This window comes from Ictalurus punctatus, chromosome 9 (genome assembly GCF_001660625.3).
Source record: "Ictalurus punctatus breed USDA103 chromosome 9, Coco_2.0, whole genome shotgun sequence".
NCBI classification, from domain to species: domain Eukaryota; kingdom Metazoa; phylum Chordata; class Actinopteri; order Siluriformes; family Ictaluridae; genus Ictalurus; species Ictalurus punctatus.
The window spans coordinates 9736066-9755265 of NC_030424.2; the positions used below are offsets into that span (position 1 = coordinate 9736066).

General features: G+C 38.1%; 1 protein-coding gene across 7 annotated transcripts in view; it reads left to right on the forward strand.

Moving 5' to 3' along the window:
- inf2 (inverted formin 2) overlaps window positions 1-19200 on the forward strand; it is a 44074-nt gene that overhangs the window by 10828 nt on the left and 14046 nt on the right. For 3 of the 7 annotated variants that reach the window (XM_053682869.1, XM_017476148.3, XM_017476145.3), the window contains exons 2-12: window positions 5042-5478; window positions 6585-6700; window positions 9235-9394; window positions 12950-12983; window positions 13198-13339; window positions 14120-14252; window positions 15465-16190; window positions 16904-17046; window positions 17142-17203; window positions 17300-17402; window positions 19007-19092. In XM_053682869.1, the coding sequence (XP_053538844.1) occupies window positions 5076-5478; window positions 6585-6700; window positions 9235-9394; window positions 12950-12983; window positions 13198-13339; window positions 14120-14252; window positions 15465-16190; window positions 16904-17046; window positions 17142-17203; window positions 17300-17402; window positions 19007-19092 (2108 nt within the window). In that variant the 5' untranslated portion in view covers window positions 5042-5075. Of the gene's footprint in view, window positions 1-1112; window positions 1164-3061; window positions 3283-5041; window positions 5479-6584; window positions 6701-8014; window positions 9015-9234; window positions 9395-12949; window positions 12988-13197; window positions 13340-14119; window positions 14253-15464; window positions 16191-16903; window positions 17047-17141; window positions 17204-17299; window positions 17403-19006; window positions 19093-19200 lie in introns of those variants that run through there. The other 4 variants (XM_017476146.3, XM_053682867.1, XM_053682868.1 and 1 more) reach the window with 4 other exon arrangements.

A 19200-nucleotide genomic window follows, 5' to 3' on the forward strand; every position in this document is an offset into this window, starting at 1 on the left:
ACTGTAGTGGTCCCTGTGGGTCTCTACTCATAATTTGTTGCCTTTTGTTGGTGGCATGTTATGTTTAGTGGATACCATTAAGAACCAATAATGGTAATGGTTTTAATGTTTAGCTGATAGTGGAAACCATTAGAATTTTTGTGATGGTTTCTTATAGTTGTTTTTTTTTTTTTTTTTAGCAGGGATGTATAATAAATAGCAATTTAATAGTAATTTTAGCTTTCAATCTGGAAACCAGTAGAATATTACTGCAACACTGTGGTAATTTTGTATTAGTTGTTGTAACATTGTAATAGCTTACAGGCATGCATGTCTTTGAAGCCGGTCCTTTAAAGAAACAGATTTTAAACGAAGCAGAGGTTTCATTTACATTTCTTGCCCCAACAAATCTGGAACTACTTTTCCCTATTAGGTGTGTTTTTACAGACCTACCTCCTGAGACACAGTTTGGCCAAAGCATATAAAAAACAATATTGCTACTATATGCAAGTGATAAGGATAAACACAATGATTAGCTATTATCTTGAATGGATTATTAGTAGTGTTAGTTCTTTTGGTCAAACCGCTGTAATGTTAGGCTTTCTGTCAGGTTGTTCTTCAAACCATCAGAGAGTAACAAACCTCAACAGAAATGCATTAATTATCTGAACCTAAAGGCCAAGATATGGGAACAGTTGCCCAGTTTAACTTTGTGAGTTTGCACATGTCTCCACTGACTCCACCACCAAGTATCGTTTTATAGTGAAATCTGTACACTTGTACAAGGCGGGACACTCAACAATAACAGTGACCGACAAAACAAGAAACATTTTAATTGTGTCAACCAAAATCAATATAAAGGGATATTTTTAGATCAAGGTATGGCCCTTTCAGATGGTGAAAACCAACATAACAGGTTATGTCAAATGTGAAATCAGCCAGTCCGGTACTTTGTTCAAACCACAGACAAGGGAAGGCATCCTAATATCCATGTCAGGATAATAATGTTAGGTACACGTAGAGCCAATACCCTAACCTGCTGCCTTTCTATAATTCCACTTGAGCTTTGTCAGGATAAGGATCAGTCAGTTGCTTAATAAGATTTCTATAGCCACTCATTTGTGTGTAATCAGGTATTGAAGTTATGGTGTTGATTGTCAGAAGGCTCTCCTGCTGGACTGCAGGTAGGTGTCAAGCTTTAAAATAAGAATATTTTTGCCCGAGGAAATTTTTTTTTTTTCCTTCAGGGTAAATGCATTAACTATGTCGATTATCATACTCCTCTTCATATAAAGGATTATCCAATTAAACAGGAAAACACACCATCACCCTGACTGGGTGGTAAAAAAAAAGTGAGTAAGTGAGTAGCTCCACATAGACATGCCTTTGCCATTAAAGTTCCCTGGTAATCATTAATACTTTCAATTCTTCACAGAAGAAATCAGAGCTAGGTACAACTTGCCAAGAACAAATCAAGTAGAGACACGTACAGGAGAAAGTTTATCGACCTGTTGGAGAAAGCAAGGCAGAACGATAGGGGTAGAGATTACTGGAATATGTAAACTGGGTGGTACAAAATGGCATCAGCCACATCACTAGGTGTCAGGTTCTTTCATGTGATTCACTCTCAAATATACTCCCTTATATACAGTACATACAAGCAAATACTTTTGTGTTAGCAGATATTACCAAGTGTTCATTTTTTCCAGGGACATTCTTTGATCCCATTCAGATCTGGTGGTGTTTGCTTAACTACGCTGTTGCAGTTTTGGAATGTACCGATGAGTCTGTACTTAAACCATCTTCTATTTGAACTCATGCCATAGTAAAATGCAAATGGCAGTATGCATGTAGCTGTAACTAAACAAAATGATACCTAACCCTACACCATAGGAGTAAAGCAGAGCAAACCCCCCCCCCTAAAAAAAAAAAAATACCAGCATGACCCTGTCATAACCTTTCAGGGTAAACATTTGCATATATGCAACCTCTAAATTAATTCATGTTAGTTCTGGAACAACAGACTTAATATTACATCTTTCCCAGTATTCAAAACAACTAACACTGAATTTGGTTAAATGTGATAAGTAGTGTGAAATGCACTCCCTCTGTTTGTACTGTGTGTCGAACCCCTTGTCTTCTGCAGCTGACAGTACACCCTGCAGAGATTTGCTGGAAGATTCGCTGAGCCACAGTGTCACTGGGCAAATGTGCACAGCTGTCACTTGCTCCAATTGCACCACAGTTTAGTTTTTTGAAAAGTGACTATATCTGTTTACATCCAGTATGTGAACAGATTTTTGGAAAACTTAAATGATCCTTTTATATAACGTCTCACCTGCAAACAGGCTGAGATAATCTTTGTCACTGAGGGACATTCTGACCCTGATATGTAGGTGAGACTTGAAATATTTAGTTAGTAACAAGAACTAATGCTAATGTACTAACAGGTTACCCACAACATACTGTACATACTGTATATAACTAGCTAGCTTATGTGATTGAAGAAATCCTAATGTATGTATAAGGAAAACTGTATTTGGCTAATGTTCCAACATCAAAAGGTAAACCGATAGCTATGCTACTTTTTACACTATAATTAGCTAGCTATGTCAATGCCCATTTTTCTGCCTTCACAACTAATTTTAGCCGCAAACGCATACACTATACTCTTGGGGAAATAAGTATTTGACGCGTCAAAAAATTTTCAGTAAATATATTTCCAATGAGGCTATTCACAGGAAATTTTCACCAGACATCAGTATTAACTCAAGAAATCCAGAAATATAAAGAATTCACAACATTAAAATCCATAAATAAAGTTATGTGTAACAAAGAGGAATGACACAGGAAAAAAGACTTGAACACGCTAACTGAAATGTATTTAATACTTAGTGGAGAAGTCTCTGTTTGTAATGACAGCTTCAAGACACTTCCTGTAGGAAGAAATTAATCAGCCGCAGTATTCAGGTGTGATTTTGGTCCATTCTTCTAAACATATTGTTTTTAAAACTTGTTCAATTGGATTGAAGTCAGGTGATTGACTGGGCCATTCTAACACCTTGATTTTTTTTCTCCGAAGCCAATTGAGAGTTTCCTTTGCTGTATGCTTTGGATCGTTGTCCTCGCTCGAAGGTCCACACACATCTCATCTTCTTTACCACATCCCGGTGGATGGCAGCAGATTCTTCTCAAGAATCTCCCGGTAAAGGGCTCCATGCATCGTTCTTTCAATTATATGAAGTCTGCCAGTACCATGCGATGAAAAATAGCTCACATCATGATGCTTCGTCTCCAAACATGGTGTGTAGTATGACAGCCAAAAAGTTCAATTTTGCTATCATCTGACCAGACTACACTCTCCCAGTATTTCATAGGCTTGTCCAAATGAGTTGTAGCAAACTTTAAAAGAGCTTCGACATGCCTTTTCTTTAGTAATGGAGTCTTGCAGGGTGAGTGTGAAGAGTGGAGTTCATTTCTTATTGTTTTCTCTGTGATGATGGTACCTACTGCCTCCAAGTGTTTCTGGAGCTCTTTCCAAGTGATCCTTGGCTCTTGGGCTACGTCTGTATCCGCTTCCATTAATATGTTTTGCAACAATAAGGTTGTGAAGGTCTTGGGAGAGATCTTTGCTTTTACCCATCATGAGATGTTTCTTGTGTGACACCTTGTTAACGAAAAGCCTTTTTATAAACCATCAATTTACTAACCCATCTGATATTAATTTGCACAGATAGGAGGTATAATTACTTACGGATTTCAGCTGGTTCCTTGCCTTACCTTAACTGCTTTTACTTAGCGTGTTCAATACTTTTTTCCTGTGTCATTCCACTTAATTACACATAACATCATTAATGGACTTTAATGTTGTGAATTCTTTATATTTCCAGATTTCTTGAGTTAATACTGATGTCTGGTGAAAATTTCATGTGAATAGCCTCATTGGAAATATATTTACTGAGAAAAAAAATATATATGTGTGTATATATATATATATATATATATATATATATATATATATATATATATATATATATTTATATATATATATATATTGTGTAATGTACAAAGAGGCAAATGTCACAATTGTCAATTTATATAATATCCACTTAATGATTTAATGATTTTAAAGTGAAAATGTGTGGAACTAGGGGTGTAACTATGCAGTCTATGATACTGTATTGTGCGAAACAAGGCTCTCGAGTTGATATGTCTGCATAAAAAACCTTTAACAGACCGCATAATAAAGTAGGCTATTTCTCATAAAATACCTCTTATATTACATAAATATTTGAACAAAATAATCCCACACTGTTACCTCTTTATCTAGAATCAGGAGAGGTTATGGGGTTTACACTTTTATGCATGCTGTTTTCACAAGCTATAGCATACTTGCTATTCCATCTGTACTGACATCACATAGATGAAAATGCACACTCTGTCTGTCTCGCTTTGATTTATGACAGCATTTCCCTCGTTAATTCAATCCAGGTTAAAGAAATCAGTGCAGTAATTGAGACATTCATAGCTTAAGTTCAAGTTCATAGCAAATTTGAGCTTCAGAGAGATGCCAGACTGCAGACACAGTTGAGGGTCGCAGAATGGTTGCCATGGCAACAGTTTTCCACTAACATGAGTTTTGATACAATGTTGTAAATGGAAAACTTAAGTCATTTGAGGCCCAAATACTGATATTTTTAAAATATTGAGTGTTTACTCAGTTGAAATGGAACCCATGGCACATATTCATGCAATGACTTTTTTGCTGAATTGAAAATGTGTTGTATCATATTGAATTAGAACTTTGTGTATTGTTGTGTAACATACACAATGTGACAAAAAGTGAGTTATTTATAGAAAAACCACACAAAATATCGTTGTACATTTTCAATTGATTCATAGCTGACATAAAAAAAAACATAATCAACATAATCTCCATAATCAACCATTTTTGATTCGTAAAATGTTATATTTAGATATACAACTTGCCTCATTTCAGTCAGCTCAGGAAGTTGACCTGATCTGTTTGTGTGTGTGTGTGTGTATGTTTTATTTTTGACAGTTCTTCATTCATCATCATCTGAATCATCTTCATCATGTCAGTGAAGTCCGAAAGAGTGCAGAAGAAATGGGCGGTATTGAAAAGTCACCTGGGCTCATCTCAGGACTCAGACTCAAGCACGCAGGAGGCCAACCTAGAGAATGCTGAACCCGAGCTGTGCATCCGCCTGCTGCAGGTGCCCACCGTGGTCAACTACTCTGGCCTGAAAAAGCGGCTGGAGGGCAGTGATCAGGCATGGATGGTGCAGTTTCTCGAACTGTCAGGCCTCGACCTGCTGTTGGAGGCCCTGGACCGTCTCTCAGGTCGCGGCTGCTCACGCATCACCGACGCACTGCTCCAGCTCACCTGTGTCAGCTGTGTCAAAGCTGTAATGAACTCATCCATAGGGATCCATTTCATCATGGAAAATGAGGGTTATGTGCGTAAGCTCTCACAAGGTACAACATTTAGTACTGTATGTATTGGAAAAAAATGTATTTTTAGTATTGCTGTACTTTTGATAAAAATGGCCAGAACTACACTGCTATTTATGTGGAGTCATCAGTCTGCGGAAAGCCAAGATGTTTGCCTTATATGGATCTGCATGAAAAGCAAAACATAACTCCTTTTTGTTTTAGCCAATTTAAGATCATGTGGATAGAAAAATCCATTCTCAAGTAGGTCTTTAAATGAGTTTATGGCTTTTCTTCTTCTTCTTCTTCTTCTTCTTCTTATTATTATTATTATTATTTTATTTATTATTTTTTTTATTATTATTATCCATTGATCATTTCATGGTGAAATGGAAAAAATGTTAGCTCAAATTCCATAGTGCGTGGCACGTAGCACAACCACACAGCTCCAGCATCCATGGTTTGGTCCTGGGTCCGGGTTACTATCTGTGTGGAGTTTCTGTGCATGTTTTCCCTATGTCTGAATGGGTTTCCTCAAGGCTCTCTGCTTACCTTCCAAAAACATGCCAGTAGGTGGACCGGCCAAGATAAATTGCCTCTAGGTGTGAATTAGTGTGTGAATGTGTATGTGTACACGGTACCCTGCAATGGACTGGCATCCCATCCAGGGTTTAAATTTTGGAAGTGATAAAAAGAAAACATCATTGTAAGACCATTAGACTGTCAAAGTCCACCGCAACATAATACTCCATTTGATATATTCTGTAGCACACATTTTTACAACTGCAATAGCTCACATTTAAGCAATATCGCACATAGATATCTCTACATAAAGAGTAACCCAGCTCAGGATGAATCTTTAGAGTTGTGAGGCAGCAACACTACCTGTAACACCACTAGTATTTTCAAATTCATCTCAGTATACTGTTCCATTCGGAGTACATGAGAGAACATGCATGGTCTCATATAATGGCCTGGCTTTAAGAGCAGTCACATATTTACTTGTTTTTTCCATCATAGGTGCCAGGTTAGATTTGTTATAGACTAACCAGTCAATCACAACAGAAAGATGGCAAAAAGAGCAATATGGTATGAACATACCAAAGTATGGTGAAATAATTGTGGCTTTTTTTGTGGTTTGTTCCATCCAGCTCTGGATACATCCAATATCATGGTGAAGAAGCAAGTGTTTGAGCTGCTGGCTGCCCTCAGCATGTTTGATTCAGAAGGATACAGATTGGCGCTGGACTCTCTGGACCATTATAAGGCAAGTTTCAATGATCAGTATTTAATAACACATGATCAGGTTTTTTCGACAGCCAGTTATTTTTTTTATTCTGCTGCAAATGCATCTGAGCCAGACAACAACAACAAAAAAAGACTGGAAACATTTGTGGTTAAGACTGTGAGGAACTGGAACTAAATAAAAATGTAAATTAGAGTTCTCAATGAATCGGTCGAGACCCACTTCTCCAAAATGTCCTCTTGTATGTACAGTTGTGCCCAAAAGTTTGCATACCCCTTGGAGAATCTGCTAAATCTTAATACTTTTAACAAAATAAATAAGAGGGATCATAAAAATCCCATGTTGTTTTTTATTTAGTTCTGCCCTGAATAAGCTATTTCACATAACATATAGTCCACAAGACAAGATAATAGCTGAATTTATAAAGCAGAGCATTTAAACTGCCCACTGTTCTTCAGAAAAATCCAAAAAATTTTGAAGAATCCTTCAGATTTTTCTGAACAGTGGGCAGTTTAACTGATCAGGACCAACAAGGGACTCATGAGCAGCTATCACAAAACAAAAAACAGTCGTGGATCATCCAGGTAACTGCACACAGTATTAAGAATCAAGGGTATGTAAACTTTTGAATGGGGTCATTTCTATAAATTTAGCTATTATCTTGTCTTGTGGACTATATGTAAACATCTGTTATATGAAATAGCTTTTATTCAGGACAGAACTAAATAAAACACAACATGGGATTTTTATGATCTGTCTTATTTTATTTACAGTATTAAGATTTAGCAGATTCTGCAAGGGGTATGCAAACGTTTGGGAACAACTGTATAGTTATAGAGTGCAAAAAGTTACACCAGTGTCGTTTGACTGTTTCACACCCATGAATGAATGAAGTGAATGTTAATTACAAGAGAATAGCATCTTCACAGTGTTGTTATTCAATTTAACACATGTGGATCTGAACCTGGAAAAAAATATGTTGTTGCTAATAATATATTGAATGGCTACATCCCATGTAGTTCAGGCATAATATTTTGATACATTAGTAGCACTCTAAAGGATTTGTCCATTCCTGAGATCCCTTAAACATACGATGTAGCACAGCAGCAAAGATTTTCTCTCTCTCTCCCCTGTTACAGCATCATTCACTAGTCATTTTAGCTCATGCATGTGTGCAAAAGAGGCCGGATAGCACCTTCCTACAAGTGTTTTTTGCAGCTCTGTGATGCTTCTTGAGCACCAGTTTGAAAAGATACAGATGCTGCCTTCACGTGTCCTGGAGGAAACACACGTTCGCCTTCACCCTCCCTGGTTGGTAGCTATCATATGATAGGGGAGACCTAAAAAAAACAAACAAAAAAAAAGTTTGGTGTACAACGCTACAACAGAACGTTTCTCAGAAAATGTTCAATGCTAGAACAATTAAGCATTCAAAGGACCCATGAAGAACCCTTTTGTCTAGGATTGTTGCGCATAGTACATAATGGGGTCCTATCTCCGAATGCTATTTAGTATGCTAATGAAAAGTTTCACTCATAGATTTTAGCTATGTCCAAATCTTTATCCTATTAACTATACCACACACTAACACAAAACGGTTTCGCCAGTTTGTAGCCATGTTCTAAAGCACAGTGGAGTTGCACTGTGCACTCCACTGGGCACTGTTGCACTTATTACATCACACAACGCACTGGTTAGTGTACAAATAGAGAGCAGGGAGTAGGACAACATTTCAGACAAAGAAAGATGGTTGTGAAGGACGAAACATAGTTAGAAAGAAGGATGTCAAAAGCAGTATTTTCTCCAATATGTTGTCCAAAAAAAAACTTTGTCTGTTTATCCAACAGCCGAATTTTTCAAAATTTTCAACCTTCTTGGTTTCTGGGTGAAAAATGTACTGTTTTTTTTGTAGTTCAATTTCAAAATGAATGACAAATAAAATGGGTGTCATTTGAAGGAGGCTTCATCTTAATCTGGCAGAGCTAAAAACAGATGCCTCAGGGGAACATAATGAGAACATACTGTTAAACATAATAAGGGCTGAACATAATCAGAATATACTGTACTGATCAAAAATCTGTTCAAAGGATCATCTATCTTCTATACTGCTTATTTTACTGGGTTGCGGGCAACCTGGAGCCCATCCTAGGGAGCATCGGGCACAAGGTTCACCCATCGCAGGGCACACTCACATACACATTCACACACTATGGACACTTCGGACACGGCAATCAGCTTTGGACTGAGGGAGGAAACCCGCACAGCAAGCGGAGAACATGCAAACTCCACACTCACAGGGCCACAGGAATCGAATCCCCAACCTTGGCGGTTTGAGGTGAACGTGTTAACCACTAAGCCACCTGTTCAAAGCACGTAAAAGTATAAATGTATTATAAATACAAACTATAAATACATGTAAATATGCCCTGAAGGTAAACTTGCTCAATTGACTGCACTTTCGTAATAGTATACCAACTTGTATTTCTAATTTTATCATAAAGGCTGTGGTTTTAGCAGCTGCATGTTAGATAACGTGCATAATTTTTCTCTTGCAGGCTGTAAAGATGCAGCAGTACCGCTTCAGTGTGATCATGAATGAACTGCAGAACACAGATAATGTGCACTACATGGTGACGCTACTGAGCTTCATCAACGCGCTCATCTTCAGCACAGAAGACCTGCGCCAAAGGGACAAGATGCGCAAAGAATTCATCGGTATGCTATATACATGAGCACAGCTTTCTTTCTTTTTTAACTTGAGGACAAGAGTGAAGATGGGGCAAAAATGTAACTAAGTGTAATTAAACCCCTGTGTGATAAACTAGAAACCAGTCCAGTTTATGGTGAAAGCATTTATGAAATGCAGTGAAAGCAAGTATGTTTACTCATCTGTATCAAGCACATCTCACAGAAAACATTAGCTTGTGTTTACACCAGTAAAATCATAGTACCACTGCTACATACTGTATATTACCTATACAGTATGCAGCAATGGTACTATGACTAAGCGGAGCACCACGAGGGTGGTTTCCTTCTGGAATTAGTGGAATCTCTACCTTTGTGCTCTTTACTAGCTAAGTACTAATAGCAAAGTCATCACCGATTTACCATGACCTCATGTGTGCAGCCCCGCTCTGACACATTTGTCCTCTGGCCATTTGCATTAATTCAGGTTACCCAGAAGCCATTGCTCTTCCACTTAAACGATTCATAGAACCACATGTACCTACATAACCCGCCTTCCTTACATTCCACACAGCCAAGGTGGTTTCGTTTCAGAACTAGTGGAGACCACTTATCAAAGTCCCGAGGGTTCATAACACTTCCTGATGCATTCCCCAGATAGTGTATTCCCTGGACAGCACTTAGAATAAGTGATCCTACTTTTTTTTTCCTTGGGGAATGTTGATAGCTCAAAGCATCAATATTTCTCCCTCTTAGCAATGACACTCAATTATGATGCTGATCTTTACTGAGGGTGACCTCCAGTCAAGTACTGATACTGATCTTCTTTAAGAATACAGATCTTAAATAAGGTCAGTAGAATAATAATATGTTTCTATTGAGCATAATGGGTGTAATGAGAATCACTGTCTATTAATAATGTACTTTATTGACTATATCACATTCTGTTGAAGGTTAGAATCACTCAAGTGATGATAATATTTAATAATAATTCCTTACATTTATATAGTGCTTTTTCACTAGACACTCAAAGCGCTTTACATTGTATAGGGGAAGTCTCCTCAACCACCACTAGTGTGTAGCATCCACCTGGATGATGCAACAGCAGCCATAGTGCACCAGAATGTCCACCACACACCAGCTATTAGTGGAGAGGAGAGAGTTGGGGATTATTAAGGGGCCATGACAGAGAAGGGCCAATGGGAGAATTTTGCCAGGACACTGGGGTTATACTCCTACTCTTTTAGCATAAGTGTCGTGGGATTTTTAATGGCCACAGAGAGTCAGGACCTCAGTTTAACATCTCATCTGAAAGACTGTTTTGTTTCTACAGTATAGCATCCCTGTCACTATAGTGGGCCATTAGGCCCCACACAGACCACTAGGTGAGCACCCCCTGCTGGCCTCACTAATACCACTTCCAGCAGCAACCTTAGTTTTTCTGGAGAGGTCTCCCATCCAGGTACTGATCAGGCTTAACCCTGCTTAGCTTCAGTGGAAAACCAGGTGAGAGCTGTAGGGAGATATGGCTCTGGCTATGATATTGATCTTAATTGAAGAAGAAACTCTCTCAGAGTCCCGTAAGTGTACGCTAATGAACATGAAAAGCTCTCAAGGCACCAATGTTCTTTTCTTTTGAGGATGACGCAAACTCACTACAGACCATATGGGGTAATGACAACCCTTCACAATGACAACAGAAGTCTGTAGAATCTGGTGAAAGTGAACACCATGCTCACAAATGCCTGCCAGTGACACTCCTCAGGTGCCACCCAGGAGGTGTCCTTAGTGTGTGTCAAATGGAAGAAGGTGCCTTTTGTCCTGCATTCAGTATATTGGTTTTTTTTTAAGGATTTTTGAGCCACTGCTCTAGAGGTGCCTTTTATAGGTTTTTACACATGTGAGGTCACAGTCAAGGTGATGTTTGATACAGATGTAACTGTGGTTCTACAAACACTGTATTTTCACTCAGTTCTATAAACACAAACCAAGTTTTTACACTTCCAGTGATCATGAAATGTTCGACAAATTCATGATAAGGGGTGGGTATCGTACACACATACAACATATACGTTTGTGCGTCTGTGGAGTTGAAAATTTTGAGGTGTACAGAGTCTTCAAATCAAAATGACAAGTCATTTTATTCTAAGACAGAAGAAAAGCACGCAGCAACGTTAGACAGAGGATTTATTCTGGCTCTCCTTTGTGATTCCTTGTTATTATATAGAATGAAACAGCGCAAAATCATTAGTAAATTAAATTATCGTATATTATTAATGATTTAACAAATGGTACAGCCTGTAACACCATTATGAATATTCATAAAATCATGTCTATTACACGTGAACAAGAGGATGAACAAGATGATGGGAAACAAAACTCGTTCAAACCAGAACAGTTGGCATCTGTCATTTAGGACTAGGTGTTTGTGTTTGCTGAGCAGATGTTATAATGAGAAAAAAAAAAGAGCCATGTATTATGAAGGCCTTGAAGTACTCACCATCCTTATCATCATACCAGGCTCATGGTAGAACAAGATGAATGAGTTTACATACGTCCATCCATCCATCTTCTATACCGCTTACTCCAGGGTCACGGGGAAACCTGGAGCCTATCCTAGGGAGCATCGGGTACAAGGCAGGGTACACCCTGGACAGAGTGCCAATACATACGTTTGAAGCAAAAACAAGATAATGGCTACAAAAATATAAGTTTGCCACAAGCTGACCCCAAATACAGAGCCATCAGTGTGTATGATTTTTAAGAGTTTTTTTTTTTTTTCAAGTGTATATACATTTATACCACAATATAATATAATATATACATACAGTGGGGGAAATAAGTATTGAACACATCAAGATTTTTTCTGTAAATATATTTCCAGTGAGGCTATTCACATGCAGTTTTCACCAGACATTATATTAATATATTATATTAATATATTAACTTATCTTGGTTTCATTATTTATGTATTTTTGACATATCAATAACCTGCCATTTTAACAGGGATGTTTAGACTTTTCATATCCACTGTACTTGTGGTGGTCTAATAATAAAAGCGAATAGGGATAAACAGTTTTACATTAAAAGACATTAGCTCTTAGTTGAACTGTTTAGTATCAGTAACCTATTAGTATAATAAAGTTCACTTTTATATAACGAGTGTCATAGTAGCCAATATGTAGGCTAGTCTGCCCTAAATTACCCCGAATAAGAAAGCATAAACAGTGAAAGACTGTCCAAAACAAAGCGTGGCTACGCTCAATTTACAACCCTAGTATACTACGTAGCGAGGGAAGTAGCGCATGTGGTTAGCGCACTACATTGGCTTGCTACTTAGTACGGTAGTATGCTGTTTGGAACGCAGCCCTTATTGCCGATTGGTTAATGGGGCCGCGCGCCTCAATCACGCTCACCTTTATGTCCGTGCTCATTTCCGTCCAAAGGAGGAGGAAGAAGAAGAAGAAAAAAGTTGTTGTCTGACCTTTGGGTTTCTCCCACTGACGTACGAGAATGTTTCAAAAGTCACAACGTCATGAAAAACTTATGAAAACTGCTTTGCTCTTTTTGACCTTGATCTACCAGGTTTACAGCTGCTTGACCTCCTGCCGAAGCTGCGGTAAGTTTAATATCGATTTATTTCATTTACATATTTTATTTGATTTATTTACATATTAGCTCCTGCTTGATTTCCTCCAATCATGTCCAAAATAATAATACTAGAACGAATATTCTGAGATTACAAACATTTCTGTTTCATTTCCTGTTTGCATATGAGTGTTTGTTTGTTTGTTTGTTTGTTTGTTTGTTTGTTTGTTTGTTTGTTTTAACAGAGAGGAGGAGGATGAAGACTTGATCATCCAGTGTGAGGCGTTTGAGGAAGCCATGGCTGAGGACGAGGAGGAACTGTTGAGGCTTTATGGAGGCATTGATATGAGCAATCACCAGGAAGTCTTCATCACTCTGTTTAACAAAGTGAGCTTGCTCAAGTGTCCCAGGAACTGATGCTTAGTGTTTGACATGTTCCATATCCACAAACATTAAGAAATTACAACAGAACTTTATACCCTGCACAGAAATGCTAATCTAATTTATCAGTATCTACATGAGGTAGACTGTAAACCCTGGTGTCCTGACATTTCATCCTACCCATCAGGTTGTCCTACCAGGGCTTACTGCGCACGTGCACTTCAATATTGCGTCATTTATCTTGAACAGTGTGCCCATCCTTTTTTATCATCTTGCCTGTTTATTTTATGCTGGTAGGACAATCTGATGAGGTATTTTGTACTGTAAAATCATCCTACCTGTTTATTTTATGCTGGTAGGACAATCTGATGAGGTATTTTGCATGCAAAATCATCCTACCATTGCCAAATAAGAATCTTTGGCAAAGTTGCGCTGTATTATTTTACGTAGTCACAGATGCGACCCGCAGTAGGATTTTTCATCTTGATAGGATGGCTGGATTAGATATAGCTATAATTTTGCATTACGATAGGAAAATCTGATAAGGTAGGACAAATCGACAGAACATCTGCTGACAGTTTTATAGTTACTGTTAAAATCCGGTATGCCCATTTCTAAATTGAAAGTTATTTTATTCCAAATATGTTTCCTTACACCACGGTGCATGGTTTGCAACAAGAAGTATAATACTGTGTGATTTAAAAATCCCAAGATGATTACGTGATTTTGAGTAGGGGTATGGTTCTGTAAACCTAATGGTCTGTTTTTAAACTCTCGTCCCTGTAGGTGAGTAGCTCCCCTGCATCGTTGCAGCTGCTGTCCATCTTACAGACTCTGATGTTGTTAGGACCAGAGCGAGCAGACATCTGGCAGGCCCTGGAGGCTCTTACTAACCGTGCAGTCCTCCTGGCCCAGAACTGTGAGACTTCTGTCTGTCTAAATCTCTCCAACATTCTTTCAAAGTCATTTTGACAGTCTAGATAGTCCTTATTCCTTTTGGTGGTGCTTCTGAAAATGGGGTCCAGTAACTCCCAGGGGTCTGTGAAGCACAACCAGTTCATGACTTCTTTACATTTAGTTAGTGGCATAAATCAGAACACCATGTGTTTTGTTATTATTTCTGAGTTCCTATTTGTATTAGTCTCTTTGATTGTTCTTGTGCATTGAATGTGTTTAATCCTTCAATAACTTTTGAAAAAATGGGAACATATGACCAACAGCAGCTCTGACTGACTGCATTGTTTAGGGGGGTGGATTCAGGAATAGAAATCTCTATGACTAATAAATGGACAAAAATATTATTGCACACATTTAAATAATGTTCACGAAATTCATCTGTACCAATGGGGTTCGTGGATTTTACTTTACCGTATAAGGCTATAACAAGTTTAAGAATGCCTGTCTTATGGAATTCAGACCTCCATTTGATTTGACAGGTTAGTGGTTGTGATCGGTTCATTTTATTAGACGTAATCACTTTTTCTTTGATTATGGCTTTGTGTTGTTTCAAGATATTTTTATTCAGTGAGTTAAATCACTTGGACATTTCTTAGTCCTTAAAGGAATTCAGAGGTGGAGCCGACCTCTGAATTCCTTAGTTTTAATACTCTTAATCATGCCTCTTACAACAGCGATACAGTAGTCATTGGATAGGGATTTGCAGAATTCAATACTAAGAAAAGTCCCATCTGATCACACATCTAAAGACAAAATTTGAGCTTCCTAGGGATGAACAATATTACTAGGAAGCTGAATAGGCTATAATGCTGCCATTTTTGTTAGATAAGCATGAACTACTCCATGAATTACTGAAATAACTTCCTATTGTACAACAGGAAGAAATCACACTTGTTCAAGACAAACAGTAGGAGTAAATTTTAGTAGTATTTGTTGTTCATACTCACAAGTCTACAAGCATTACACTGCTAATGGATGGTTGTTTGAATTCAGCAATACACACTGCAGTACACAGTACTGCACAGATTAACATGACATTAGAAATATCATTATTAAATTCTACATTTATGCTGCATCGTGTTTAATTTAAAATTGAGAGTGAAGTACCTTTTTAAAAAATAAATAAACAAAAAACTAAGATGAAAAAAAAAAAAAGAATTCTTTGTGTTTGTAGCTCAAATGGACTCCTGCGAGACGATCATGCAGCGGCTTATTTTTTCCAAAGAATCCTCCACTGGTGCTCATCATGTAGATGCTCCACCTACAAAGAAAGCAGATAAAGCAATTCAGACCGAGTTGAATGATTGGGAGAAAGAATCTTTAAGAAATATACCCATGACCAACCAAGCACAGCCCCTCAGCTTCACAAAGAAGCCCTGCACCACCGAGCCTCCTCCACCGCCTCCTCCTCCACCTCCATTACCCAGTTTGGCTGCACCACCTCCTCCTCCTCCTCCTCCACCTTTACCAGGCATGGGTGGTGTTCCACCTCCACCACCACCTTTACCAGGCATGGGTGGTGTTCCACCTCCACCACCACCTTTACCAGGCGTGGGTGGTGTTCCACCTCCACCACCACCTTTACCAGGCGTGGGTGGTGTTCCGCCACCACCTCCACCACCTTTACCAGGCATGGGTGCTCCTCCTCCTCCTCCACCTTTACCTGGCATGGGAATGCCACCACCACCTCCACCCTTCCCTGGAGGTCCTCCAGTACCACCTCCACTCCCTGGCATGCCATGCCCACCTTTCCCACCTCCTATGGGAGGAGATATAATAGTAGCCCAGACTTTTCAGTCACTAGGGAGATCTTACAGCATGCCAGTGAAGACGGGTCCATATCCCACGCTTAGAATGAAGAAGCTCAACTGGCAGAAGCTAAACTCCAAAGCAGTCACTGGTGAGTGTGCTATATTTGATTAGAGAGGTTAGATTTTCGTAGCCATGTTTTATACTGTTAGTACTAGGGCTCAAACAACTTTAATTTTTACCAGATGACCACCAATTTAACAAACATTAGTTAGCTAGAAACCTTTGCCATGGTTAAAACAAAAATTCAGGTCATTCCATTAGTGCACTTAAATGCTGGTTGGAGTGCTCATCACTTGGAAACCACTCGCTGTTGCTGAGGATGGCCCCATGTGGACAGCCTAAAGACACACTTGGAAACAATAATAAACAATAAACAATACAAATAAAACTGAACTGAATTGAATAAACAACAGCAAGAATACACCGGGAGTGTGTGGGAGTAGGATTAAAAACAGTCCTGTGCACACCTCTACACTTCATACAAAGTGAAATGAAAGTGATAACGAACCGATAAGGCAAAAGGAAATAAAAGTATATTTTTTCTAGCATAGTGCCATTGACTCTAGAATTGGCTAGTCTGCAGCTGCCTTCCTGTTTTTCCTCACTGGCTCAACTAGATCCCTGGAGCGGCATCTAGTCAATATATTAGCCAACTAATGTGCACAACATGAAGTTATAGTACACCATAGTCTTTAATTTATGTCTATAATTGGTGCTATTGAAATGAGAGCTTGGCTTTCCAAAGAATAGAATTACAAATGTTTAGAGTATATCTCTAGTGTTCCCTTCTGTCTTCTGTAGATGGTTGCAATATTTGGGCCTCAGAACAAACAGATTCCCCTCTGGTACCTGACTACACTAGCATCGAGCAACTTTTCAGTCTCCCAGTGGCTGAGCCCAAAGAGAAAGGACCAGTTGCTGCTGCTAAGAAAGAACCCAAAGAAGTTTGTGATTTTATGTTTACATCTGTATCGCAGATATTCTCATTGCAGTAGTTTGTGATCATTGAGGTCATGATTACTTCTTTCCTGTCTTGTAGATTTCCTTTATTGATGCCAAGAAGAATCTGAATCTGAATATATTTCTCAAGCAGTTCAAATGGTAAGCTGACTAATGCAGATAGACTTCGGTCTGAGCAATTGTATTCTTCATTAGTCATCAGATCATCAGGTTTGCTCTCCTCGCCTTTTCGAACAGCTCTAATGAGGACTTTGTGGACATGATTCAGAAAGGGGATCGTTCCAAGTTTGATGTCGAGGTGTTAAAACAGCTACTGAAGCTCCTTCCAGAGAAACACGAGGTTGGTCGCTCACCATCCATCCATCCATCTTCCATACCGCTTAATCCTTTTCAGGTTCACGGGGAACCTGGAGCCTATCCCAGGGAGCATTGGGCACAAGGCAGGGTACACCCCGGACAGGGTGCCAATCCATCGCAGGGCACAATCACACACACATACACACATCCTGTAATACACTACGGACACTTTAGACATGCCAGTCGGCCTACCATGCATGTCTTTGGACTGGGGGAGGAAACCAGAGTACCACTGAACTTAATTTATACAGATGAATGATGTTTCACCCTTTCAGGAGATTACTAGTTTGAAACCCAAAGATGCCACGGTTATGTTATGATTTTGTTTGGTTATTAGTGAGAAACTACTTAATCGGTAGTGTGTCTCTATGTTTAGATAAAACAAACTGGACAGTTAGCGCACTCCTCCAAGCATGTTGAGGTGCACTATGGCATTAATGTCTGTGGAGAAAATATGTGTTGGCCCTCATCCCTCCATATTAGTGGCTGTCCTGCAAAAAGTGAAACCTAGGCCAAGTCTGCTTTTATTTGGTGATCTTGGTCACTGAAATTGAAGCTTTTCAAAAATTCCCTCAAAGGTGTAGACATTTTTGGAAAAATGCTGACATCAGAGCATCAACCTGTGCATGATCATTACAATTTGTTATCCCTTGTGTGTTAATTAAAAACAGTTACACATGGGTCCATAGAGGACAAAAATGTCCATGTCCAAAAACTGTCGTAAAAATATTATATATTAAAAAAAAAAAAAAATCCACCTTCACCGATGTCAATTTTTTAAAAAATTTTTTACCAGCATCAGTTCTAATCATAATTACCAAACATTCATTCATTTTCAGAATTGTAACCCTTTAAGGGCTGGTTTGTTTACATAATGCCACAGAGATTTTTTTTATGAAAAAAAGAGAAAAAATTGTAATTATTTCCCATATACTAAATGCTAAGCAGAATTTTTTTTCTTTGATTATTAGTCCTTATGTCTGATTGATTAACAACATTAATTTTGATGCATTTATATTTTTATTCAGTGTCAGATTAAATAAATAAAAAAATAACTACAACCTACAACTCGGGTCCATAAAGGACAAAAATGCTCATGTCAAAAAACTGTCACAGAAATATAAAAATATATATATATATATATATATATATATATATATATATATATATATATATATATATATATATATATATATATATATATATATATATATATATATATAATTTTTTATTTATTTTTTATTTTTTCCACTTTCACAGACTTCGATTTTGTTGTTTTTTTACATTTATGAAAGCAAATGAGGGTGAAATATTAAAATTCCAGTAAAAATACACACCTTTTGCAAAATCTATGCCGTTTGCATTAACACACACAAAATGATTTTTTTTTTTTTTTTTTTTTTTTTTTTTTTTTTTTAACAAAAATGAAAAAGACAAATGTCCATAAGGATGCACAAGTGTTAAGGAATGTGCTAGGACTCCATACATTATAGCCTCTGGCCAGGTTGCTACTCTGTTGTCAGTGATGAACAACTCTGACAAGAACAGACTATATAATTATGATGTCTTTTGTCTGTTCCGTTGTAGATCGACAACCTGAACTCTTTCCAAGGAGAACGAGACAAGCTTGCCAACGTCGACAAGTTTTACCTATCGCTCCTCGCTGTTCCCTGGTAACAGCTCCCTTCTTGATTATTATAATAATAATAATAAGCCTTAAAGTCATCTAGTCCACAGTGTATTGAATTGAATTTGTTTTTTGTTTATTTTAACTATATTAT